Genomic DNA, 27,771 nt, shown 5'->3' on the forward strand with positions numbered 1-27,771 from the left:
CAGGCAGGGCTCGAAGCCAGGCTGTCAGGAGCCTGGGTTAGGACCTGCCCACGAGAGCTACAAGGGAGGGGCCTGCCTGCCTAACTTCAGGCCAGGCCTGCCTAATGCCTCCTGCTAGGCCATCTGGAGCCAGATTCTCTCTCTCTCTCTGTGGTGTGTATGTGTGTGTGTGTCTCCCAGGCCATGTGGGTGGCGGGGAGCTGTGGGGTTGTGACCTGGCCCTCCTGGCAAGCCTCTGACTCGCCTGTGGTCAGTTTCACTTCTGACATCTGGTCAAGTTCACAGCTGGCCAGCTTCCTGCGTGGCCATTTTCACTTTCCCTCTCCAAGATCTGGGAGCAAAGGGCCCTTCTCCTTCCCCACCCCACCCCATAGTGACACATGGGAACTTACTGGATTTCTGTTAAAACTTCCCCTTTTGGTGTGGGGGGAGAAAGAGGGCAGGAATTGACTGAATTGGAAATTATACCTGGGTCCCTGCCACTCACCCAATCCCAAACAATTCAGACCATGTGTATTTCCAGAAAATCTCTTTGTACTATTTTTCTTTCTTTGCTATTTAATGTTCATCACTTACGTTTTATGTGTAAGTTTCAGGAGGGCCCAAGAAATGATTACACAGGAGGCAAGGAGGGGAGGTGACAGGAGGGTTGCTGGGGGTCTGGAGCTCATGGCCCCCAGCTGGGGGGCCAAAAGGGTTCCATCTCAGCCCAAGGGGAGTAAAAAGGGGCCCCAGAACCAAACACATGCTAAAACATACTTGCAAGCCCCCAAACCCCTCCTCACCTGCTGGGGAGGAAAATAAATACACTCAGACTGTCCCACTCCCCAGGTGCCCAGGTGAGGGGCCAGCAGGTGAGTTTCCTCCCCTCATCACAGGTTGAGGTCAAAGAATTGCCATTTACTACAATGCTCCTAGTCCCTTCCACAGGGCTGGGGGAACCCTGGGCTGGGGAGCGGTGGCTGTCAGCGCACAGCCTGCCTGGGGCTTGTCATGCTAAATAGATGGGAGCCACACTCATTCCAACTTCAGGCAAAACAGAACAGGCCAGGGAGGGGGTGGAAAATCCACTGAGGCCTCATGGCCCCCTTCTGGCCAAGCTCAGGAAAAAACAGTCCTTTGCAGGGTTGTCTAGAGCTGGGAGAAATCCCCACGGGTCACAGTTCCTTCTTGCCGCATTCCCACACTGGCCCGCTTTTCTTCATCGCAGCCTTCTGGGCCCAGCCAACCCCGTGCTTGCAGGGAAGGGGAGGAGGGGGGAGCATTCCTCCACGTGTAAGCCCTTGAAGACAGACGCCAGCTCCAGCCTCGGCAGTCCTTGGCCCGCCAAACCCGGGGGCGAGTGAAGACGGCCGAGCAGACCTCAATTCCCTCCGATACTTCTCTGGCAGCTGCCCCGGGCAGGATCCGGTCTCAGCCCAAGAGAAAGAACTCATGGAGAAGAGTGAGATTTCTCCTCCTGTGTGTGTGTGTGCGTCTGTGTGTTGCAAGGTGAGGGGTCCTTGGTCCCTGACTCCTAGGCTGATTCTAGGGGCCAGTGTTAGCTCCAGGTCCATGCCGGGATGAAGGGCAGCAGACTGGAGCCATGCCACTGATGTCACACGGGCATGCCTGATAGGGACAGGCAGAGGGAGGCAGCACCCTTTCCACAAACCCCAAACCTGACTCCATCATGGACCAGGCCTGGGCAAGCATCCCATCTCCACGGGTGGGCAGGCAGTGGGGAAGGGGTGGGGGTCTGAAGACAGTGTGGAAGGCAAAGCTGACTTGGCTTCCAGCCATTTCCCAGAAGGTCACCTGCCACCCTCCCCTTGCCCTCAGGCAAACCTGAGGCGCCTCATTTAGAGAAGGCGGTGCCAGCCTGCACTTGGCCTCCCCGTTGCTGTCTGGCTTTGGGCGAGTCACGGCCTCTCTCTGGGCCTCACTGACCTATATGCAAAATGAGGGGGGTGGGCTGAGCTTCGAAACCCCCTCCCAGCTCTGACAGGCCTCTAGTCCTCTTCATCTTAGGCTGGGGTGGGGGGCGAGAGGGGCCAAGGGAGGGTTGAGGCCACTGGGATGCTACCCTTGTTCCCCAAGTTCACAGTGTAGAGTCCATGGCTCTGGTTCGTCCATTCCTCCCTCTGAGTCTCTGGGGCCTTGTCACTTCCCGATAGTACCATCCCTGGTGTCGGCCCCCCAGATATGACACCTGCTGTGGTGGGAGGGGCTGGCCCACCTAGCAGTGTGGGAGAAGGGGGCAGGCGGCCTGAGACGGTGACGGGGCAGGGGCAGGGTGGGGGAGGCAGCAGGGGCACTTCTCTCTCTGGACAGGAAGTGTGGTCAGAAGTGAAGGGGCCACACAGGCTGCACCGACAGGGCTGTGGTTTTGGGGCCTGGACTCTGAGGTCCTGCCCAGAGGAGCTCAGTTCTGCCAGGTGGGCCCCCCACAAAGGGTGGGTGTGTGGGCTCCACAGGGGTTGGCTGGAGCATTGGTTGTCGGAATGTGGGGCGGGGCGGGGGCTCCCGGTTGGCCTCACACCGGGGATGTGGCAGTGGACTCACTGCACAGACTCTCCACGAGGTCGGCTCGCTGGATGCGGCGCAGGGCGGCCAGGAGGGCGTCCAGTGTGGCGCTGTCCTGGGTGGCCCAGCTTGCAAGCAGGGCGCGAACGGGGCAGGCCTCATGGGTAAAGGAGTCTATGTGCTCGGGCTGGTAGCCCAGCTCGCCCGCCAGGTGCCGCCAGGTGTCCCCCGCAGAGCCGTTGAGAAGCTTCTCCACCTCCTCCCGCTTGGCTGGGGGCAGGCTGCTGTAGAGGCCTCCGTCACCCTTGAGGGCTGCAGAGAACCCAGAGGAGAGTCAGGTCCTACCCCTGCACTCCTTTCCCCAACAGTGGGCACTGGGGTGAGACCCAAGAAGGACCGAGGCAGTGCTCCTCCCCATCTGGAGGCCTGGGGCCAAGACAAGGTCCAGGGTGGGGCACCAGGAAGTGAAGGCACCTGGCGGGACTCGTTGTCCCTTCCTCCTGTCACTCCAGCCCAATCCCTACCCCCATCCCTCCTCTCTTCCCCCCCAGCAATTAATCATGGCAGAAGAGGAGACAGGGCTTCTCAGTTCCAGGCAACTACAGCAAGTGTCCCGGAGCTGGGCTATGGGCCACTAATTAGGGTACACACTTAACTACTTGTTCCCCAGAAGTCCAGGGCAGGAGGCTAATTGCAGCTACTTTGGGCTGTAATTAGCCCCCAGGGGGGACAATTAGCTTGATGAGTCTGGATGCTCCAACTTGTAAAAGCCTCCATTTCCCAAGTCCTTCCTCTAGAGAGGACCTCTCCCTCCCATTCCCCTCGGCCAGCCTCTCCATCCATCTACGGGGCACCGCTGAGCCAGCCCTGCCTCCCCCCACAGTCCTTCTTTGAGTCTAATCTTAATCGCTTCTGTTTCCTCAGCCTCAGCTCCACCTCAGCTCCCCAGTGGGCCCCTGCTCACCCTGGCCCGAGGCTGTCTGCGTGTGGGGCTGCTGGTCATGCAGGCTCTGGCTGTCCACGGAGATGCCACTGTCGCTATGGAGTTTTTCTCCCTCTGGTGGGGGCGTCTGGTTCACTGGCCGGCTGTTGGCTCCTTGCTTGTTCTGCTTGCAGCTGTTCCACCTGGAGCCAGAGGACAGGCCAGGTCTCAGGGGGCAAGGGGCCGTAGTGGCCGATGCAGCTGAGGTGTCTGTGCTCTGCTGTGCGAGGGCCAGGGGCATGGTGGGTGCCCAACTATAACCGCCACCCCAGCATCTAAGGCTCCTCTTTGCACATCTGCCCCCCACCTACCCCGAAAGCTCCATGAGGGCAGAGGCGCCCTCTGTAAGTGTTCAGTAAATGTTCCCGGAATGAGCAGTGCAGCAAAAGTGACTGCTCAGGAACTCCTTCTCCCAATCTATCCTTCTAAAATACTCCCACATGTGGGCAGTGATATATACAAGGATTTCCTTTGCAATTATAAGCAATAACAAAAAACTGGAAAAAAAACAAATGTCCATCAATAGGGGACTAGCTAAATAAATTACCATCCATCCATACTATTGAATGAGTGGTTACAAATGATCAGCTAATCTACATTCCTGAGGAAAGGTCTCCTGAGGGAGATTCAGTGAAAAAAGTAAGCTATAGAATATGTACAATGTGATCTCACTGATGCCTAAAAAGCCCTCCGTGTTTACATGTAATTATAAAAGGTTTATGTACATGTTTATAAAAAAGACACACAGAAAATAGTTGGGAAGGAGCCATTTCAAACAGATTCCAATAAAGAGAGGAGCAGGATTTGGGGAGATAAAAGGAGGCTTTCACTTTTTGCTTTGAGAGACATTGGTCTTGTTTGCATTTTCCTAAACACACACGTGTTACTTTGATGCTTTTTTTTTTTTTTTTTTTTTTTTTAGAAAGAATGGAAAATGCATTTAAAGCTTTAAAATGCCTTCTGGGAGTTCACACACATCCTGGATTCCTGGATGTGGGTGCCACAGCATTCCCAGTGTGACAAGGGAAGGGGAAGAGACATATGCACATGCAGCTGACTGTGGGGTGAAGGAGGTTGGGGGATGAGGACACAAGCAGTTGGGGGTGGGGAGTCAGGGAGTGGTGCGGCATGGGAGTGGGAGGGGCTGGAGCCAGGACAGGGCAGGAGAGGACAGGACAGGACAGGTGGATCCTCTCCCCTCACCTCCTGCTGACCTGCTGCACCCTGGAGTGGGGCGGCGGATGATGGGTGAGGATGACCTTGGTTTGGGGTTGAGTTAAAAGGGTGTGTATGTTTTCGGGTCAAGGTCACAGCAAAGTCTTCCTTGAGGGTAAACATCTCCCCTCTCTGTCGCCACCGTGCCCTCTCTTACCTCTTGAAGGCTATGTAGGCCACAAGGCCCACAACCACAGCAGCTAGGATGGAGCAATAGACAGGGATGAGGTTGTCAGCGGTGCCTCGGGTCACCACGGGCTGGGAGCTGCCCATCACTGTGGTCACCACATCTGCCACCGTGCTGGCTATGAGGTCTTGTTCTGGAGGTGCCTCAGGCTCCTGGGTGCTGGGGGCTGTGCTGTCCGAGCCCTCTGGGGGTGTGGACCGTGTAATCCAACGGCCAGGGATCTCTGGGAGAAAAGGCCACAGGAATGAGGACCCACTTCCCCCACCCCTCCCTTTTAGCTCTAACCCACTGCAGTGTTCTTCCTGTGTCCCCCACCCTGGCTCCAGGTGCTCTTGTGCCTAGATGTTATGCACAGCGTGGGGGCTGGGATTGCGTGCATGACGTCATGACACTAAAGAGCAAGGCCTGCGGGCCCACCGAGCTGCATCTCCTTCAGCTTCGCCACTGACTTGCTGGGTGACTCTGGGCCAGCCCCCTTTTCTCTCAGAACCTCGATTTCCTTATCTATCTAATGGGGCTATTAAGAGAAACAGTCTCTAAGCTCCCTTCCATCTGGGGCTATGGTCCTGGAATTCTATTCCACCTCCCTGAGTACCTAGAGAGGACTATCTGGGAGCAAACACACAAAGAAGCCTGACCACAGGGAGGCCTTGAGCTGGAATCACTCCGGGAAATGTCTCTCTGGCCCCAGCTTGTCCTAGATGACCCCAGTCACCCCTGTCCTAAGGAAAGAAGAGTGTACACAGGTCTGGTCAGAGAGGTGCTTCCCCCACACCACCTCCCTGAGAGCACTCCCCGACTTTTTGACCTCATGTCTTAGGCTCTCGGCTTGGGTGGAGAGGAGGGGTGCGGGGGCAGCTGGATTGTCTCCCTCCAGCCAGCCCTTGGACAGTGGCCAGCCTCTGTTTCCTGTCTTGCCTGGCTCCCACCTAGCCTGATCCTGCCACCCAGAGATGACAGCATCAGGTAGCCCCAACCCTCCTTGGTCAGGAAGCAGAGAGCCAGTGAAGAGGGGGCCCATGAGGCAGGTCCAGCTCAATGCCTCAGCCGGTGGGGGGAGACTGTGACTTGCCACCCACCTAGACCCTCTCATGCTAGCTGGGCATTGCCAGCCTCCCTGGCAGGGGACCCAGCCCTTCCTGGCACCAGTGGGTGGGATTTTCCATTCTGCCACACAGTCAGGGGCAGTGCTAGGGGTTGTGGGCTCTGGACGGCCTGGGGATACTTGTCTGGGCGAAGTTGCCTACCCCATCCCGCCTCGCTTTCCACACCTGGGGCAGGGAGGGAAAGCAGGCAGGACATGCCAATGGGGTGAAGGGGAGGGTACCTTGCTCCCAGCTCTGCCCACCCAGCCCCCACTTTGCCCACCCAAGCAGGAGTGGAAGCTGCCACCCGTCTTCTGGCCTCTTCTACTCAAGATGAAAATGCTTCAAAGGCCCGTTTTCAGCACCTTCTGAGGGGCAAAGCCCCCAGATGTGAATCTAGAATCCATCTGGCTGCCGGCGGTGAGGGGCTGCCATCTGTCACACATCCCACCCTTCCCCGTCTCAGTCCTGGGAGGGGCCAGAGGGAGTGAAGACAGAGCCCTGTCTTCTGGCAGCGCCAGGTGGAGCACTGGACTGGGGAGGGTCTTCTCTTGCTCTGCCAGGGGACTAGGCAAGCTGGGGGGCAGCCCAAGTCCAGAGGCTGGAGACACAGCTCAGCTCAGACTGACCCCAAGCCAGAGGGTGAAGGAGTATGCGTGTCCGGGTGCCCATGAATGAGACTGTCACCAAGATCAGAGCACAGTAGGGGAGGGATAGGAGGGTAGCAAGGCATGGCCAGACCGGAGGCAGCACTGACTCTCGGGGAGCTGCCCTCATCTCTCCAACCCCCTCTGAGGGGGGCGGGGGGATGAGATCCAGACGTGGCCATGTCCACTAGCATTCCAACCTACTAAGCCCTTGGCAGGTCCTGACAGCCATTTCCGGGCTGGATGGAGGGACCAGGTTACCCCTATTCAAACCGAATTTCACTGGGGCAGTGGGGAGCCCTTCTGCCCTGAGGGTGGGTGAGTCACCATGTTGACACCTGAAACGTAAGTAAATGCTGGGGAAAGTATGGTACGCTGGAGGGGAGGGGGCAACCAATCCAAGAATCAAATTCCATTTCCTGAAATGGTCTCTTGTCCCAGAGCTGACATTTAACCCTTCAGAGCCTGAAGCTGAAAGGGGAACAGGGGTCGGGATGAACACTCCCTCAGGAGCACCCTCCTCCTTCAGGGTGGCTGCGAAAGTGGGCTGGTATCTGAGAGGAATCTGTGAATGCCCCAAAAGACAAAGCCTGCTCCTCCCGCAGCCACCACCTTTCTTTGCTCTAGCAGTGCCCCTAAGTCCCCCCGCCCCGCCCCCAGCTGGCTGGTCTGGACTTGCCTACAGAAATGAGCTGCCCGCTTGCCTGATGCCTGGCTGCTGAAACCCTCCCTGTGCTCTGCCTAGCGCCTGATGCCACTTGCCTGTCTCCTGGCCCAGGGCAATTGCCACCAGAACCACCACATCCTACTCCTCATTCCTTCTCCAAGGCAGGAAGCTTTGAGCTCAAGCTGGCCTTAGCCCAGCGTAACAGCCCTCCCCATCCTGAGCTCCTAAAGCCAGAGATGGCAGAACTTGGAAGGCAGGTGTGGGTTGTTGGAGACCCTATCAGACTGGAGGGTCCCCAGGGGCAGGAGATCTGGGTGCTGACTGAGGCAGAAGCTCTGCTGCCTCCATCAGAATGGGGGATCTCTAAAGTGAGAGCTATCTCTCCTTCAGCTGGGGACTAAGTGCTGGGACCATGTCTGTCTCATTAGACTGGGTGAAGGCTATCTCTCCCATCAAACTGGGGGCTCGCCGAAGGAGGTGCTGTATTGCCTGCTCAGGGTAAAGGCAACCTGAGGATGCAGGTTAGGTCTCAAAAGGGAAATAGCTCAATGTGTGCATGGCCACAGGATGATGGACAGGATGTAAAGGCACTGCCAGCCTCTCCCGAAGTGGAAAAGCCCACCCTTCTCCCCTGAGACGGACGTCACCAACCAGAGACCAAAACAGCTCTGCCCTGGCTCCCATGGGGCTTCCTTCTCCCATCCCAAGAACCACCCCATCTTCTTGGGGCCTGTGGCTGGCTAAGGTGGGCACGCCCAGCTCCCATCCATCCCTGGAGCTGATAGCCACGAGCATGCACTGCCTTGTCCCCGGGCTTTTGAGCCCCAGGTCTGCCCCTCCCCTCCTTCTTCTTCCACAGAGCCCCTCCTTAGTGTTCCCTGCATGCCCCTCATCCTTCACTCAACTGCAGAACACAGTTGACCCCTCCCCTGGACAGGGCAAGCTGAAGCGGGCCAGCCCCACTGTGTTCCCTAACCCACAACAACCCTGGCAACCATATGACCAGTGAGGAAACTGAGGCCCAGAGACAGGAGTGGACTCCCTAACGTCAGATAAGGACAGGGTGGGTTCCATTTCAGGTCCCAAAGCCAAGACCCACCATGGACCTAGACCAGGGCTTAGAGTCAAAGGGTCCCAGCTCCTGAGGGTCCTCACGCTGCTCTTCCAGTGCAGAAAGCCTGCCTCATGGATCAGACCCCTCCCGTTCTGTGCCCTGGGGGTAGTGGCCACCTTCGAGCTGCTTGCTGTTCATCTAATCACTAGCGGGAAGCCACAGATAAATGAGTCCCGGAGGATGAGTTACAATGTAGTACCCGCGGCCTGGGACGCTGAGAACGCCCACTTTCCAAACAGCCCAAAGAAGGAAACAGAGAGAGGGTTTCTTTGGTGAGACAGGATCGGGAACGACCTCCTCCCTTAGGTTACCAGGAAAGGACTGAAGCTCAGGGAAGGTGCACGCTGCCTCAAGGTCATGAAGCTGCACCAGCAGGCCAGGCAGGGTCCTTGTCGACCTCCAGAGGGCGCCCTTCCTTATGCCCCCAGCCCACCCCCTCACCCCCTACTCCCCCCGCCCCCCCGAATCGCGCTCACCCTCGCACTCGGCGTCCGCCCAGCGTGTGCACTCGCGGAGCTGGCGCTCGGTGTCCTCGCATACGGTGCAGGGCAGGCACGGGTCCACGTGGTTGGCCTCGTCGGAATACGTGCCGTCGGGGCACTCCTCGCACACGGTGTTCTGCTTGTCCTGGCACGAGAACACGAGGCCCGAGCCCGCCTCGCACACGCGGCACGCCTCGCAGCGCCCAGTCGTCTCGTCCTGGTAGTAGCCGTAGGCGCAGCGGCACACGGCGTCGTCGGCCTCCACGCACGGCGCCGACATGCTCTGAAGCCCCACGCACTCGGTGCACGGCTTGCACGGCTCGGTTGCGCTCACCACGTCGGAGAACGTCACGCCTGAGCGCAACGGACACCAGATTTAGTCGTCTGCTCTTTGGGCACCCGGGACGCAGGAGCTGGAGTCTCTCCCTCCCCCATTGCCCGCCAGGACGCTGACTTCCTCCTTCAGTCTTCTCATCGGCTCCCACCCTCTTTCAAGGGACCCTGACCCCTAGCCTGTGAAAGTTGGTGGCAGCCAACTGGGAAAGGGGGAGGAGGCCCGGAGCCGCATCCTCCAGGCTCCAGAAGCACTGGCCGGCCGGGAGGCTTTCCGGCATAACCCAGCTGGTGCCGGTAAATTTCTTGGCAAATTCTCTTTGAGAGTTCCCAGGCGTGTACTATGTTCCCAGCGTGATTAAGGAATAATCTGAACATGGTTCCCACCCAGCCCTCCCCGTGGGCCAGAGCTGGGCTGCTAACCCAGTCCAGGCAAGGTAGGCCTTCCCCTAGGGAGCCTCCTGCCTCATCTGCCTTCAGTTCCTCTCCACACAGGTGTGGGCTCAGATGCAGCCTGAATGGGAGTGACCGGGGTTAGACAGCAGAATTTCCTACCCATGGCGCTACCCCCACGCTGCTGAAGGGCTTGGATCCTGAGGGTTGGGACGGACCTGCAGGCAAGAGGGCTCAGGTGAGGCAGGAGCCACTGAAGCTAGAGAGCTGGCTCTTAGCCCACACTCACTCTCTCAGATGGATATTGTTGAGCAGTACACAAGCTGCACAACTGTATATGATCACCCTTTTGAGATCTGCACATGCGTCCTCTGCCCTTTCAGCAAGCACGCAAGGGAGATGTCCAAGCTCATTCTTCACTCATGTTTTCTTAATTAGTGGATGTGCACTCCAAAATGAGGAGGAGGCCGGGCATGCCAGGGTCCTTGCCTCCTTGTACAGGGAGGGGAAGGAGCAGGGCCAGATCTTCTTCACCCCTTCCAGCCTTGGGTGGAGAACTCTGTGCCACCCTGGATCTGGCAGGACCTATCATTGCTCCAAGGACAGGAAGAGCATAGATTTAGGAACCTGAGAACCAGGGAAGGACAGATTGTTCAGAATGTGGAAGCAGGGGCAGAAAGGCTAAAGCGCCACTGGGGGGAAACTGAGGCCTGTTGGGGGGGTCTCAACATTATTCAAAGGCATCAGAGACAAGATGGAGCAAGGGGTCACTGGCTTGGGGGGTGTGGTGGGGGGATGGGGGGGCAAAGAAGGAAAAGCCAGAGAGAAGTGAAAGGGGCAGAACTGGGGACAAAGGCTGGGCGTGGTGGCTCACTCCTGTAATCCCAGCACTTTGGGACGCCAAGGCGAGCAGATCACTTGAGGCCAGGAGTTCAAGACCAGCCTGGCCAACATGGCAAAACCCCATCTCTACAAAAAATACAAAAATTAGCTGAGTGTATTGGTGCACATCTGTAATGCCAGCTACTCGGGAAGCTGAGGTGGGAGGATTGCTTGAGCATGGGAGGCAGAGGTTACAGTGAGCCAAGATTGCACCAGTGCACTCCAGCCTGGGTGACAGAGTGAGACGCTGTCAAAAAAAAAAAAAAAAAAAAAAAAAAGAAGAAGAAGAAAAGAAAAAGGGTAGAGGAGAGAAGAAAAGACCCAGGAAGAAAGGCCTGGAGGGAGACTTCAGTTTCAAGTCAATTCTGACAGAGGAACCCTGTGTCCCTTTTCCTAGGAGCAGGCAGATCTGGATTCAAAATCCACTTCCATAGCTTATTAGCTGTGTGACTTTGGGTGTTTTGCTTAACCTCTCTGAGCTTTTTCTTTCTCTGTAAAAATAAGGAGCAATATCTGCAGTCACAGGGTTGTAGTGAGGAATAAATGAAATTCAGCCGTAAAGCCTTGGCACGTAGTTGGGATCCTATAAAGACTGGGCCCCATGGGGGTGGACAGCGATGAGGACAGTGAACTTTGGTGGTAGGCATATGGTCAGACAGCAGAAAGAACGTCCAAACACAAACAGCCAAGGCAGGATGTCTGAGCTATACAAACAAGAGGGTCCTGGCTGGCTGGCATGTGACAGAGGGTGAGTCTAGTCACACATGAGGGGAAGAGGAGAAGCCTGCTCATGGCAAAACACAGAAAATTAGCAGAAAACTCCTGGGAGAGGGTTTTAGGTGGTGTGAAAAATGTGGTCTTTTTTGGCAGAGAATGAAGGCAGGGACTTAATAGGTTTCCTTGTGGAAACGATTTAAGGATAGAGGGAAAGTCCGCTGGGGTCTCCATCCCATAAAGTGGGCTTGTAAATGCAGCCTGTTAAAGCAGCTGGAGGTGGAGGAGGCGGAGACAGGGAAGGAGGGGAAAATGGAGGGGAGGGAGGAAGTGGAAGGGAGGATTCTCAAAGCCACCTCTCTGCCTGCCTCCCTTCCCTTCCAGAGATTCTGGAACTTCCCTCTCCTGGTGTCCACCCCACCTCCTGCTGAAGGTCCTTTGACTGAAGGGAAAGGGTTCCCATCATTTAGGTCCCGGGAGGAGAGCCCTGGGCTGGAGTCTAGGAAGCGAGAGAGGCAGATTTGGAGGTTCTGGGATAGCTGATGGTTGGCCACCCCCGCCCTGGAATGGAAACCCTGTTAGGCCAGGGCCAGAGCAGGTGGCCAGACAGCAAGATGGCAAAGGCATTGGAGGATGTCCCACCTCCACACATACGCCCAGGCATCTCTTGGCTGGGGAATGGGGTTACAGGATCCACAAGCACAGAGATGGGAAAACAGTCTGTCTGGGGAACACCAAGAGTTGGGGTTGCCTGAAGGACACATAGACTCAGGGGGGACATCCAGAGGTAACACTAGGTCCGCAGGTGGGTTCAGAGGCCCCAGCTCTATCCCCTTATTCCCAGCCGGATTAAAGAATAATCTGAATGTGGTTGCCTCGAGCCCTCCAGGTGGACATCAAGTGCCAGGTAGAAGGCAGGGAGTCAGGAAAAGGGCAGGGAGCCCATGGCCCAAAGGCAGCAACTGAGGACTGGGGGCACCTATCAGGGACCGAGACTCCTGACTCAAAAGCATAAGGGGATTCAGACCCTGGACACAAGACTGGGGCCAAGGGGCCCAGACCCACCAGCCCAGGAAGATGAGATTCTCTCCCCTCCTGAAAGAAATCCCAGCCAGAGTCGAGCACGGTAGCTCACGCCTCTAATCCCAACACTTTGGGAGGCTGAGGCAGGTGGATCACTTGAGGCCAGAAGTTTGAGACCAGCCTGGTCCACATGGTAAAACCCCATCTCTACTAAAAATACAAGAATTAGCCAGGCATGGTGGCATGCACCTGTAGTCCCAGCTACTCAGGAGGCTGAGGCATGAGAATCACTTGAAACAAGGAGGTGGAGGTTGCAGTGAGTTGAGATCATGCCATTGCACTCCCAACCTGGGCAACAGAGCAAAACTCTGTCGAAAGAAAGAGGGAGGGAGGGAGGGAGGAAGGAAGGAAGGAAGGAAGGAAGGAAGGAAGGAAGGAAGGAAGGAAGGAAGGAAGGAATCCCAGGCAGGAATAGGCACAGCTTCCTGTCTCCCCTCCCCTCTGTCACCCCACAGTAAGGACGTCTTCATGGCGCTCTGACCCCCATCCCTGCTGCCTTGGGAAAACTCTGCTTCCTGGTCAAAGCTGAAGAAGAGCTGGCCTGTGGGGAGGAGCAGCCACATCCCCAGGATCCCCCAAGGTCAGCCTTCAGGGCAGCCAGGATTTGATCCTCCTCTCCCTTCCCCCAAACACACCGGGGATAAGTGGCAGCCATTGATTTTGCAGTGCAGATGATATTTTTAGCTGGTCTTAGCATCAGCTACTCCTCCCTGCCCAGCCACACTCTTCTACCAGGCCTCTGCCTTCTCCAGAGCTGGGAATGGGCACCCCTTGGAGATCCCTCATAGGGTTCCCCTCCTCCCTCTGCACGCTTCCCTTCTCCATTCTCAGCTTCTCGCATCTGGGAGAAGCGCCTCCTACACTGGGTCAGACCCACTTCTGGTGACCTTACAGTGGTAGGCAGGGGACCCTGCCCACTTATAGGGCCTCTACTGGGCATGCTCCTCCCCAGCGACCCTCCCTTTCACCCCTCTCCTCCCCACCATTCTTCTCCCCTCCTCCTGCCCGCCACCCTCTACTCACTGTCCAGGCAGGGCTCACACACGGTCTGGTTGGCTCCACAAGGCTGGGCCACACCCTCGCCCAAGTTGCAGGCTTTGCAGCACTCGCCGCTGTGTGTGTACAGGCCTGTGGGGCATGCCTCCTTGGCACCTCCAAGGGACACCTGGATGGAGGGAGATCAGAGGGTCAGACTGGCAAGAGAAAGCTGGGTGGGGGGATTCTTCCGGGGAATCAAACACCCCCCTCCCGCTGCCTTCTATTAGAACCACCTGGGCTGGGATGAGCTCACCAGGGAGGCATCAGGCACATCAAAGCTGACAGGGGAAAGGCAAGTGAGGGACAGTGTGCCCGTGCAGGCTGCTGGGGGTGTGAGGTCAGAGCTTCAGCTGCTGACCTTCTGCAAAGTTCATCTTGGGGTTACAGCAACTCCTGGAATCCCAAGGATACACCACTTGGGGAAGGTGGCCTGAGGCTCAGCGGAGGGCCTACCAACAGGGATGTCATGAATGGTTGGACAGGTTGTAGCTTGCACAGGGCTCCCAGCCAACAGGACAAGTAGAGCTGAAACCTAGCCCAAACTCCATTCACTAAGCTTTGCACCTGCAGGGCTGCATCTACCCAGAGGAGGGCCTTTTTCTAACAAAGGCCAACAGGGCCCTACTCCAGGTCCTTCATTCCACATATTAAATAATAAATGGAAGATGTCCATGCCCAAGAGTAGAAAGGAGAGGGCCAGCATCTTGGGTTTGAATCCTGACTCTGCAATGGGGGTCTTGCCTGCCCATTTTCCCTCTGAGTCTTCATTTCTCTACAGAGATGGCAACAGCCTGGTGCCAGGGCAAAAGACCAGCCATTTGGCAAAAGCCTGGCACCAAGATGGAGAGAAAAGGAGAACTGTTATCAATGATGGGACAGTGGCTGCTCACCACCCAGTAGCCCTGCCCTGCCACGGTTTGATTTCCAGCCACCAGTCCTCCCCTTCCCCATGTGGCCACTGGGAACAGCTCTGGAACCAAGGGAAAGGGGAGTCAGGTTCCTGCCACTGAAGCATCTTTGCTCATGGATGGAACAATTTAACACCAGATTCCCCAGGGGGAGGGGCTGGTGGAGGCTTGCTTTATATTTCTGTTCCTTTAAAAAAACTTAATGTCTAATAAAACTCCAAAGCCTGCTTTGCTGGCTCCAGACCATGCAGCCCTCATTTGATGCTGAGAAGTATGGGCTCTGGGGTCGTGGGACCAGAGGGAAGCTTTACAAGCTTGTTTTGGGCAATCTGCTTCTTCCACATTGGCCAGATCATGGCCAAGACACTCCTTTCCCTCCAGCCTTTTAAAATATCCTGAGGTCTCATCAGGGTTTGGTGCGGAAGGAAACAGAGGAGTCAGGGGGATAAACAGGTTGGATCAACCCAGGAGGGAGCCTGTGGTCCCCATGAGACCAGCAGGACAGGCACAGGCAGCAGAGGAGGGGGAACCTTGGTGTTGCCACACCTCCTCCCGGGCAGCAACACACTCAGTGCTGGGAACATCTGCAGACCAGGAGCCTCAGGGTCCCAGATGCAGGCTTTCCCTCAAGAGGCAAGATTCCAGAAGGGCCTGTTCTGATTTCTTTTCATCCTTTAGGGCTCTGCTTAAATGTCACTTCCTCGAGGAAGTGGTCCTGTTGCACCCACTGCTCGCAGATTAGGTGGGGCTGCCATGTTACACATCCAGCCTGTTCTCCAGTTCTCTCTGCTTTTGTCTGGCCTGACCTTTATAGACTCCCTCACTGGACTGTCAGCTCCCCGAGGGAGCTGGATTGCCCCAGGGCCTGATGTGGTATCTGGCATGCAGTAGGGACGCAATGCATACACTCGTGGAGTTGAAATACATGAAAATACTGTATGACCTCAATTAACCAGAACTCTGGGAGAGCGACTGTTGGTTAGCCGAGATTCCCGACTGCCAGGCTTTGCTGCTCTCATCATTTTTCCTTTTCCCCATGGTGGCTGCACCCTTCCCTGTCTCTGGAACAAACCTTCATGGCTTCCCATGACTCAGGGACTCTGTATTTACACCAGCTATTACTCTGGGCTGCAATGCAGGGAAACTCTTGTGTTCTTTTCCCAAATTACCACACTTTTGTCTTTTTGAGTTCTCCTGTCACCTTTTTTTTTTTTAAATATAGCTTTTCTGTTTCCTCCCTTCCTGTCAAGGTATCAGTTGTCACTTCTTGCTGCTACCAGAGTGTGACCTGAAGCAGCCCTTCCCCCACCACACTAATCTATTTAAGGTCTAATTGAATCTTCAGAAACTGCGGAACTCGCCTTGGTAGAAAGGCATGTGCCAGCTGGGCGTGGTAGCTTACGCCTGTAATCCCAGCACTTTGGGAGGCCGAGGTGGGGGAATTACGAGGTCAGGAGATCGAGACCATCTTGCCTAACATGGTGAAACCCTGTCTCTACTAAAAATACAAAAAATTAGCCAGGCGTGGTGGCGGGTGCCTGTAGTCTTAGCTACTCAGGAGGCTGAGGCAGGAGAATCGCTTGAACCCTGGAGGCAGAGGTTGCAGTGAGTCGAGATCCTGCCACTGCACTCCAGCCTGGGTGGCAGAGTGACAGTCTGTCTCAAAAAATAAAATAAAAAAAATAAAAATAAAAATAATAAAAAATATAAAGGTATGTAAATAGGATCTGAACCAGGAGGAGGCAAGCCTCTGAGTACAATCTGTGAGCTCTCGCGCCACTCTGGATCCTGGCTCCACACTTGACCTGGGTCATAATTAGGTAATGATGACAGTACTTGCATCATAGGATTGCTGTAAGTATTACACAAGTAAGTAAGGTATTTATGTACTTTGGGACCCCTCTTTTCTGTCCTCCAGGGTCTACTTTGTGGCCATTGGCTGTGTTCCAGTTAGTTGGGCTCTGGATGGCTGAGGAGATCTGTCTACAGTGGTCTTGGGTGGGGTGGGGGCTTTGTGCAAATGCCCCTGCCAAGAAGCCTGTTCTCCCTGCTGCAGCCTGAGGTCCTCTCTCTTCTCTTGAAACTTGCATTTGGAGTAGGGGCCAGATAATTAGTAACCATGCATTTCCTGTCCTTGTTTTATGTTCCCTATGTTGTAAAATCCTAGATCTGCTTCTTAATAGTATGTTGCTTTGGATAAATTACTTAATCTCCCTAAACCTCAGTTTTTCTCACCTAAAACATTGGGTTGATAATGTCTACTGCCCAGGATTGCTGGGAGAATTAAGTGAAATAATTTATGCAAATATATCTGGTCTATAGTAGGAATTTAATAAATGTTAGTTATCAAAGAAGGATCTCGTCTTAAGGAGACCCCAGGCAGGAGGGGAGAGTTTAGCCAAGTAGGAAGGGGTGACTAACATTCAGGCTAATTGCTCCAAAATCAGATCCAAAAGGATTAATTTATAGGAATGACAGATAAATTTCCCTGAAATGTATATGTGTTACACTTAGTCATTTCACATTTGACAGAATGATTTCATCTCATTTTTAAGAACGCTTGTAATCTTTTTGTTTTGGCCATTTCAAGCCTTACCAGGAACTAAGGTATAAGGATCCTTAGATGAATTGACTTTTAACAATTTTCATTTTTATTTTTAATTAGAGAAAAGAGAGAAATAGCAAAATAGTTGAAAGTATTTGAAACCATACGAATGTTTCAGTATAATCAGCCCTGGCCATACCAACAGCTTCAGCAAAGGGCTCAAGTGAATGGGGCCGTGGTCACCGCCATGGGATGGGAGAGGTTTTCAGACACCTGGAGGGCCTTTTGAGGTCGATGGAAACCCAGGGGGGGCACTGGCACATACCCCCCACTCCCTTTGGATAGGGCAGGAGTTGGGAGGAAAGGAGCTAATTACCCAAGATAATGTAGCATAGAGACTTGAGGGGGGCAGGGGCTCTGCGTGTGGAGAAGGGGCTCAGATCTAAATGTGTGGGGCCAAAGGCATAGGGCACGATTTAATCTCTCAGGGCCACGACTCCTTCCATGATATGGAAGGTAGGGGGCGGGAGGGAGCCTGGCATATGTAGGAAAGAGAACATCCCAGGCCAAGCATCCTGGGTTCCAACAAAGACGCCACCACTGACTCACTGGGGGAGCCTGGTCTCGGGCCTGAAAGTCTGGAAGGCTCTGTTTCCTCAACTGCTAAGTGGGAATAACTAAATTCACCTTGCTAGGATCTTATAAGGATTAAATAATTCAAGAGAAACTACCAGGGAAGTGCAAGGCACGTAGTAGGAACTCAGCACATTCGATTATTCCCGCCTCTCCACGCAGTCCCCCAGGGAAGAAGCGAGGCGCTTGAGCCAGACTGGACTGGAACAGTGGGGTGGGGGCCCGTCCCCCGCGGAGCTGCCTCCCCATCCACCATCCACCCCAGCCCAGCCCGGCCGCTCACGCACGCCCATTTGCTGCCCTCGCTCCATCCCTATTAGGCGCATTAGCCAGCCCGGCGGCTCTGGTTACAAACGTCTGAATGACAAAGTGCCTCCATTACCGGCGCGGCCCGCCAGCCGGCCCGCCAGCCGACCCGCCGGGACGCGCTCTGGTTTCAGCCCTCTCTCACCGCGGCACTGGAAGAAACTCGGACCGCGCACAGCCATCCCAGACCGAGCAGCCGCGCGCCGAGGCGGAGGCGGGAGCCTCAGGGGCTGCAGACGGCAGGTTCCTGTCGGGGTACAACTTCCCAAGCGCCCAGGTCCTCCACGCCCAGCTCCCCTCCTTCCTTGGGTCTTCGCGCGGGGACCCTCGCTCCTGCCCAGACCCGGAGCCCAAGTCTCGCCCCTCTGGGATCCGGTCCCTACTCCCCGCTCTCCTGGTCCACGCTCGCCCACCCGCGTCTGAGCAGCGTCTCTAACCAGCGGCGTTAGTCAGCAGACGTGCCCGCGGTAGCTCCCAAATCCCCGGACGCAGCCACAGGTCCTGACAGCTCCAGGGAACTGGGGCTGAGCTTTCGGGCTGGGGCCCGCACCCGGACAGGATCTCTGCCCACCTCACCCGCAGGCTCTACCGCGACGGGCTCTGGGGACAGTGTCAACCCCGCCCCTGCTGGGAAACGCAGCCGTGACCCCGAGCTGGGACAGCGGCTGCCCCCTAAAAAGGTGGGGGAGTACCGAGCTGGGAATCAGGTCGGGGGAGTCTAGCCACGACTTTGGCCCAACTTGCTGTGAGATCTTGGCCAAGTCGTTTAAACTCTCAGAACCTCAGTCTCCGTATCTGTAAAGCCGGAATTTGGGGCGCAGTGCTCGGAAGAAAGATGCTGGCAGGGAGAGTGAAGACGCCTCCTCCGTTGCCAGACCTTCCAGGGCATTCGGTTCATGGCCATACAGCAGGCCACATCTGACAATCTCGTCGGACCACCCGGAGGACCCGCCGACCTTTGCTGAGTCGGTGGCTCGGGACACCGCGCGACGGAATCCGAGGCGTCCGGGCGCCCCCGTCTCTTTAGGTGCCCAGCGGCTTGCACCGAGAGCCAGGAGAGGCTCAGACCGGATCCCGACCCTTCGAGGCGCGGGAGCCCACGGAGCGCGGTGGGCGCGGCGCTCGGGTCGCGCGGCTAGGGGAGCCGCGCGCAGCCCCAGATTCGCAGGCAGCCGCGGACTGCACTTGCCTCGCCCCGCAGCGCCCCCTGCCTGCCGCCTCCCGCCTGCGCAGCCAGAGCTGTGCGCGGCCAGGACTGGTCCCCGCCTAGTGCGCCCGGGCGCTCTGCACCCCGAGACGTAGCCACCGCCAGCCTGGGTAGGGGCACACCCGCTCCATCCCTCGCGATCCGCCGCGCTGCTTCAAGCCGTGAGAACACGCGCGTCGGAGGAGCCCGCCGGCCGTGGGGGAACCCCGGGAGCGGGTTCGCCCCGGCGAAGTGGGCACTCCCCTCCCAGCCTTAGATCCGCAGCCCCAATTCCGGGACTGGGAGAGGCCGCGAGCAGGAGCGCGGGGACAGGCGCTGGAAATGTCCAAGCCTCTGCTCTCTCTTCTCGTCTCACTGTCCCTCAGCGGGCAGGCGGGACCCGGACCACTTTAGGGTCCGCGCTCCACTCTGTCTGCTTTCCTTTTGCTTCCATCTCTCTGCCGCCCTCGCCGTCGCCCCTCTTCTGCCCTCCCTAACCCACTTCTGAACCTCTCTCCCGCTCCCCAACCTTTCCCTCCGACGCCCCTCCCCCCCATTGTCTGGCCGGTCCCCATTGTCCTTGCCAGGTCCCCTCTGCCTCCAGTCCCTCCGACCTCCTCCATTGTTCCATCCCGTCGTCCTGGGCTCCCCGCCCCAGCCCAGCTCGCCCCTCTCATCTCTAGTCCCCGTCCAGTTCCCCCTCCTTCTCTCTCCTTGGTTCTGTCCCACGACTCTCCAGAGGCCGAGATGCTGAGGGGAAAGTCCCTTCGGGATCCTGGCATTCGAGTGTCCTCTTCCGAAGAACCTGGGCATCCGAGAGCCCCATGCCCCCTCCTGAAAGACCCCTCCCAGCTCCCCCACCGCCCCCTGCGGTACCTGAGGACCGGCATCCGTGCTCCGGTCTTGCCCCCATCTCCACCCTGGAGAGTCGCCTCTGCGCTCCGGGAACCCTAGACCCTCCTTCGTGGTCCCGGCATCAGAGCTCCTTTCCCACCACCCACCCTCAGCATCTGGGACCCCAACGCTCTGTTCTGTTTCCTTGGTGGCGGCGCCCGGCTCTCCTCGGAGTTCTGATCCCGGGAAAGTGAGCGGACCCCCTCCGGCTAACACTCACCCCCAGAAGCAGCAACAGCAGCAGGCGCGGCCCGTCCATGGCGCGGCCGGTGGCACCTGCCCCCATCGCCCGCCTCCCGCGGCAGCCCTCGGCTTCCAGCTCGGTCCGCTCTGCGGACGGATGGGGCTGCGCTGCGCTGCACTCCAGCGCCCCCCCCGCCCGCCGGAGCTGGCCGCGGCTCGGCTCGCTCTGGCTGCGGGCGGGAGAGGCTGGGTGAAGCCAGTGCTGCGGCCCCGCCTCCGCCCCGCCCAGCCCGCCCACCCACCCCCGGAACCGCGCCCGCCCGCCCCGCCGCCTCGGGGTGGGGAGCAGAGGCAAAGGGAAGGCGTGCGGTTTTCCGCACCCCGCTGCCGCTTCTCCCTGCCTTGTGCTTTAGAGCCTCTCACCCATCCCGCCCTGGTACCCAGTTCCCGGCCCGCGCTACTGCGCGTCCGTCACGGATGCTGTGGGCCCAGGGACCAGGGCGTCCCCACTGCGGTTCCTGTTCCTCTCCGGCTGCGGCCCGCCACAGGGTTCACTCTCTTACCCATCTTCCTCCGCCTCTGGCTTCACCTTCTCCCTGGAGCCTTGCTCCCTAACTGCCCCCTATCAGTAAGAATGCCCGCTTGCCCTCCCTGCCCTTCATCTCAGTCCATCACCCCACCTCCATCCCTATCCCCACCCCTCCCCTTCCCAGTGAGGGAGATCCCTGGGCAGAGGCCTAGGGGGAGGGGAGGGGCGCAGGCGGCCTGACCTGGGCCACCGACATTCAAGGTGGAGTCCATTCCCACATCATTTGATTCTCAAATGAGGGGTTTGAAGGGGTCACAGGTGTGCACACAATGCACAGGAATACACACGCTCAAGCTCACCTGTATGTGTGATCGTGCACTTACGTGTGCCCACACCGTCCTCATGAACTCCTGCCGACCTGACTGTCCTACACATGCACCTTTCCAGGCATGCACACAGGCACATATGTGATCCGGACATTCAAACGCGCATACCTACACATTCACACATGCGTGTATACAGTCGTGTCTGCATAAGCCCTCACATGTATACAGTCACACAAGCACACACACATTCATGAGCGCACACACACTGGCACCCATCAACAAACAAACAGATGCATCTTCAACAATATAGACTTCACCAGACTGTGAGTGTCTCCATGGGCTTATGAGCTCTGCAGGCAGGGATTATGGTTTCTTCTCTGAATTCCTGGTATACAGTAGAGTTCAAGAAAGTTCTGTAGAAGGGAATAAATAGAAAAGTGGTGAAATGGACTCATATCTGTGTACCCAACCATGTGCTAGGACCAAATTCATCTTGCCCTAGAAACCTTGCCAAGTCCAAATAATATGCCTCCCAACCCAAAAAGCATGCCACCCACTCCCATGCTTACCCCTTTTCTGTTCCCTCCATTTCTTCGTTCCCAGACATCAAGACCCTGGAGCACAGAGTTGATGGGAAGTGTCTGCAAAGTCTATCCCAACACCCAAATCTTATCCATGTTTGGATTTAAGTTTCCTCCTTGAAAAAAAGAAATCTCACTACCCTCCCCAGTTATGGAAACAAAAGGAAGATCAAGAGTGCTTGTGGGCCAGGCACATGCCTGTAATCCCAGCACTTTGGGAGGCCGAGGCGGGTGGATCACCTGAGGTCAACAGTTCAAGACCAGCCTGGTCAACATGGTAAAACCTCATCTCTACTAAAAATACAAAAATTAGCTTGGCGTGGTGGCTCACGCCTGTAGTCCCAGCTACTCAGGAGGCTGAGGCAGAAGAATCACTTGAACCCAGGAGGCGGAGGTTGCAGTGAGCGGAGATAGCGCCATTGCACTCCAGCCCGGGCCACAGAGCAAAAACTCTGTCTCAAAAAACAAACAAACAAATAAAAAACAGTGCTCATGAAGAGGGCACGTTAGCAGTCTGTAGGTGACTTCCAAGATCGGCTGAAGCTAATTCATTCATTCATGGGGGAAAAAAATATCTGTCCTGTGACTTTCCTTCCTGTGTAACCCACAAAGTCCAGGGGACAGCCCTGGCCTGGAAAGGACAGGTAGACATAATTGTGGCTTTCAGCATGAATGCTGGTGAGCCACCACCTTCACGGCTGGGCATAAGAGGCCAGGCAAACAGCACCTCTTCAGAAATCACCGAAGAGTCATTCCTTCCAGACAGGGACTGCTTCTAAGATGTCTCCTCCTCCCGCTGCTTTTCTAGACCTGCTTTCCTCTCAGCTGAATTCATAAAAGGCAGGAAGAAAGGGGCAACATTAGTACTAACAGCAGTGTCGAGCTGCTTACGACTAAGGGTATCGACAGAGTGGCATTAATTTAAATACGCCTGTTATTAATTTATGATCCCAGTTACTATTATTGCTAACGTTGTCCATCTCAACACAATTTAATATGACCCACACTACCATGGCTGGGCCTGGGTTATTAATAATTTCTATGGTCCTCATCATTTAAGCCTTACTCAAACAATTACAAACAGCAATTGTTACTATTATTAGCGGTATTTCTATGATTAAACCCAAGCGCAAGACCACTATGTAATGCTGAGTGCTGGCGGGGAGAGTGGCTGCAAAGTGTGTAGAGGAAAGAGCATTGCACTGGGAGTGGGACAGGCCTGGGTATTATTCTTCCCTCCCTCTCTGCCATTGCTGACTCCTCAGGCAGGCTACATCATCTCTTCTGGCCTCAGTTTTCTCATCTATCAAATGGGAATTTTGAAAGGGCGGGGTGATGATCAAATGAAGTAACATGGTGTTCATCACAAGGAGGAACTCACTTCCCTTTTATTCATTCAACATGTATTTATTGAGCATCTGCTGTGTGCCACACACTGTTCTAGGCCTTGGGGATTCTGCAGGCCTTGGGGATTCATGCAGCTCCTTATGAAGCTGATGTTCTAGTGTGTTAGTTATTTGATATGAAGAGTTATTTTATTTTATTTATTTATTTATTTATTTTTTGAGTCGGAATCTCGCTCTGTTATCAGGCTGGAGTGCAGTGGCACGATCTCGGCTCACTGCAACCTCCGTCTCCCTGGTTCAAGTGATTCTCCTGCCTCAGCCTCCCGTGTAACTAGGATTACAGGCACGTGCCACCACACCCAGCTAATTTTTGTATTTTTAATAGAGACAGGGTTTCACCATGTTGGCCAGATGGTCTTGATCTCCTGATCTCAGGTGATCCACCCGCCTCAGCCTCCCAAAGTGCTGGGATTAGAGGCGTGAGCCACCGCGCCCAGCCATGAAGAGTTAGTTTATAATGTGAGGTCTTGGCTTGACTGACCATACCAGATAGCCTGGATATGATCAGGATATTCCTTTGCTGAGACTCCCACTATCACCATGACCACAAGCATCTATACCAAAACCAGTACCACTATGACCATCATCATTATGACCACCACCAGTACCACCACCATCATCACCACCACTGCCACCATCACCACCACTTCTAACAACACCAGCACCATTATGACCATCATCATTATGCCACTGCCATCAGTGTCACCACCAGAATCACAACTATCACCACCATGACACGGCCACAGTTATCACCATCACTATGATCACCACAGTCACCACCACCACAGCTGCCATGGCCATGGCCTCCAACACCTACCTTCCTACATCTGCACCACCATGAGCAGCAGAGATTCTTCATGAGGGCAGGATGCACTGGCCCTTCCTTTTCCTAGGAACAATATCAGAGGCCTCATGGAGCCACTGCCTGCCTGAGCATAACTCTCTAGTGTTCACGACTCCTGGCCCAGACATGAGTGGGCTCCAAAAGTTTCTCCCCGCTTGACAAGCCACACTGTCTTCCCAGCCCCCTCTCTCCTAATCCTCAACACTTAGAGCCACAGCTGCAGGATATGGCATGGAGAGAGGGCTCATAGGGGCTGACCAGCAGGTGGGATCCCACAGGGGGCACCAAGAGGCCAGCAGTGTTCCTGGAGAGTCCCTCAGAACCATCTGCTATAATAGAGTGCCCATAGAGAGGACTCTTCCCCCTATTCCCCACCCCCAAGCTTCCTGGTCCTACAGTGACTCTAAGGAGAAAGGGTGGAGAACATCAGTGCAATTCCACATGGAGTTGGGAGTGGTAGTCGCGTCAAACTGCATCTTTAGGAATCAAATGGGAGGGGCAACTCCTCCCCTATATAGCTCACCACCCCACTGTCACCCTGCCCCTCCAGGAAGGCAACCTCCTTAATACACACTGTCCTCCCTGTCCTCCCATTCCACTCCACCCCCCTAATCTCAGCCCCTCAGCAAAGCACAACTCACAGCTCCCTGTGCCTCATGTCCCCAGCAGTTGCTGGGGAGCCAGCCTGCAGCTCCAGCCAACTTCCAAGCAGAAATGGGATCGCAGACAATGAAAACTCACACTTATTGGGACTGCCTGACCCCCTTAAACTCCACTTTGATCCCATGAGGGAAGTACAGTACTAGGATTACCATCTTACAGAAGAAGAGACTGAGGCTTGAAGAGGTTAAGCCACTTGTCTAAGGACCTCCAGAAGGAAGCAGCGGTACCACAAGTGGCCACTGTTCTGCACCAGGCTCTCAACAGTCACCTTCCCTGGTCGCTTCTCCCATCCATCCCAGCCCCTCCAGCCTTCACCCCAGCTAGACCGGCAGCCACCCCGTGGATTGGGGAGATAGAACTTCCATCTCAAAGGAGTGAACTCTGCCCTCCAGCTACTACTCACACTCTCTCCTGACATGTATTTACAGAATTTAGCTTAGGGGGCAGGAGAGGAGGGGTGGAGGCCAGCCAGGGGAGTGATCTTCACCAGTTCTCACCTTTCCTGCTTTGGGGGAATCACTTCCCCTATCCTTCAATTCCAGTGTCCAACCAGAGGAGGGGGGAAATGAGGTGGGCAAGGAGACAACCATCTCCAAGGCAGAGAGCCAGGGAGAGAGTGGAGGACGAGGTGGGGGCCCTCCCCCAGCTGCATCCCATCTGCCCCGGGCAGGCGGCCAGGCAAGGTAAGTGAAACCTGCTGCCCCGAATTCAGAGCTTGCTTAGTGGCTTTGAAGCATGATGCAGTGATTACCTCTGAGCTGACTCCTTCTGGGCTGCAAAGGGGTTCCGTCCAATGAGGGAACAGGATGGGGCCCGAGGACCGGTCTGGGGTCAGCGAGTTTTGATTCTGGAGCTGAATTAGTAGTGAGAGGGGTGGGAGGAATTAGCAATGTTGGAGTCCAGTTAGATTAACTTGAGCATCAAAGTGGGCCAGTTGCACAGTGCCCTCCCCCACCGTCTGCTCCAGCCTCAGAGGCTGGTGTGCCTCCACCCTATCCTGGAAGAAGCCCCCATCTGACCCACATTCGTCAGCTTCTCCCACCTCTAAGCCCTTGCCTGTCTTCTCTTTTCCTTTGACATGACAGTAGAATGACGTCTGCAGTCATCTTCCTTCCAGGCCACCCTCCCTCCCAACACTCCCCCATACCTTCTGTCAATGTCACAAGATCTGGTCACTTCATTCAAACATAGGTGTTGGGGACTTCATCTTCCCTAGACTTTGTGTCTTGGAGAAGGGGTACCCAGAGTGGGCAATGCTAAACCCACATGCTTGAATGGGAAGGGCACAGAGAGTACCCCATACCCCAGGGCAGCCATCTCCCTGAGTCTAGGAGCCAGCCCCTTACCTCTGCCTTCTGGTCCTGCCTCTCTCCTCACCTCTACAGCACACAGTTCTCCTCCAGGAACCTTCCTCTAGGAAGTTCCTCACAACTCTCAACTTTGATTCTTCCCAGCCCTGAAGGACTGCAGAGTTGCCCGACAGTTCTGAAGGATCCAGTCATCTTTTTCACTTTTTGTTTTGCATCCAAGGACAGGCAGGATAGTTTTTTGTTTGTTTTGCTTGTTAGTTTGTTGCTTTGTTTGTTTGTTTGGGGTTTTTTGAGACAGAGTCTTGCTCTGTTGCCCAGGTTGGAGTGCAGTGGTGCGATCACAGCTCACTGCAGACTCAAATTCCCAGTCTCAAGTGATCCTCCCACTTCTGCCACCATGAGTAGCTGGGACTACAGGTGTGCACCACCAGGCCAGGCTAATTATCATATTTTTTGTAAAGATGAGGTTATGCCATATTCCCCAGGCTGGTCTCGAACTCCTGGGCTCAAGCAATCCACCCATCTTGGCCTCCCAAAGTGCTAGGATTACAGGCATGAGCCACGGCACTGGCTAGGATGTTTTAAAGAGAAACTAAATAGGCTACACCATGGCTGGAACAGCGTGAAGTCAACAATGGGAAGATAGGAGGAAGAGGCATTGGGAGACATGGGCGCTAGTCTATCATTTATTTGCTGTGTGGCCTTTTGCCAGTCCCTTCCTTGTTCTGAGCCTCCCTTTCCTCGTTGTAAAGTGGGCATAAGATACTAGTCTCACCAAATTACTTTGAGGAGTCAAGGAAGTACTGTATTGAGTGTGAGTGTGCTTTGAAAGTCAGACGAGCTGAAGAGATGTCAATTAGTCTTGTTCTGTTTGATGCTGCTGCTGATGGTGCCTGCGGGCTGGAGGCCGGATGAGGGGTGAGATGGCATTTCAGCACTGGAGACCGAGGCCAGGGGTCCTTCCTGCTGTAGATAAGAGCCAGAGCTGTGACAGGCCTCCAGCTCCAGCAAGATTCCCACGGGAATCGCTGGGGTAGGAGACGTCCCAGGCTTCAGCTTATCTTCACTTGGACTTGTCTGGGAAGTGGGGTCAAGTGCAATCGTCTGGGTTGGTTTCCAGCAGGGGAGGGCAAAGGGCATGGATGCACAGTCTGGACTAAGTCCCGCCTCCCCTTCAAGGGAAGACTCATCTGAGGGCTCAGGAAGGGGAGGAGCTGAAGGAGGATCACTTCCCAGTCCCGCCATTGCAAGGCCAGGTTGGCCGGGCCAGGGGACCCCTGAGACAGGGCTGGAAATTTAAAAGCAGAAGACCGAGTCACCAGCTCTTCCTGCACCAGCTCTTTCAGTGCCACCAATGCCACTTGACAAGGCAGTGCTCTCCTCCAAGGAAGGAGGAGAGAGAAATGCAGACCCGCCCTGGAGGAAGCTCCAGTCTGAGGCCTGGAAGTCCCCCTGCTCTGAGGAGGGAGACACAGTCCTTAGGAGGACAGAGGTGGGTCTGGAACTTGGAGGAATACCTCAGTGCAATACTCCTCTCCTAGGCTCTGGGGCTGGTGGGGGGGCAGGGAGGGGGAGATACACAGCCCATGGCCTTGGGGAGAGATGTCTAAGCAGTTCTCCAATCAAACAGGACCGTGTTGGGCCAGGCGCGGTGGCTCACGCCTATAATCCCAATGCTTTGGGAGGCCGAGGTGGGTGGATCATAAGGTCAGGAGTTCGAGACCATCCTGGCTAACACAGTGAAACCCCATCTCTACTAAAAATACAAACAATTAGCCGAGCTTGGTGGCAGGCGCCTGTAGTCCCAGCTACTCAGGAGGCTAAGGCAGGATAATTGCTTGAACCTGGGAGATGGAGGTTGCAGTGAGCCGAGATCGTGCCACTGCACTCCAGCCTGGGCGAGAGCAAGACTCTGTCTCAAAAAACAACAACAACAACAAAACAGGACCGTGTTACACCTGGGGCAGGAACACAAGCGTTCTCAATTACACATTCTAGGCTGGGAGTTGGATTTCAGAAGTGGAAGGTAGCCCATAGGCCATCAACAGTAGGGGAAACTGAGGCCCAGAGACATGAGCCACATGTTCCAAGTCACTCAGTAAGGCAGTTGCAGAGAAGGGGATTATAGAG

General features: G+C 55.6%; 1 protein-coding gene across 1 annotated transcript; it reads right to left on the bottom strand.

Annotated features, from left to right (window-relative positions):
- Positions 1 to 540: 540 nt before the first annotated feature.
- Positions 541 to 20,210, bottom strand: NGFR (nerve growth factor receptor). The gene is made up of 6 exons (XM_055258145.2): positions 20,020 to 20,210; positions 13,313 to 13,454; positions 8,879 to 9,238; positions 4,860 to 5,112; positions 3,470 to 3,630; positions 541 to 2,817 (listed from the first exon to the last, which is right to left on the bottom strand). The coding sequence occupies exons 1-6, from the start codon at positions 20,083 to 20,085 to the stop codon at positions 2,516 to 2,518; spliced, it is 1,284 nt and encodes a 427-aa protein (XP_055114120.2). The 5' UTR covers positions 20,086 to 20,210; the 3' UTR covers positions 541 to 2,515.
- Between the last annotated feature and the right edge of the window lie 7,561 nt (positions 20,211 to 27,771).

Source organism: Symphalangus syndactylus, chromosome 20 (assembly GCF_028878055.3).
Source record: "Symphalangus syndactylus isolate Jambi chromosome 20, NHGRI_mSymSyn1-v2.1_pri, whole genome shotgun sequence".
Taxonomy (NCBI): Eukaryota; Metazoa; Chordata; class Mammalia; order Primates; family Hylobatidae; genus Symphalangus; species Symphalangus syndactylus.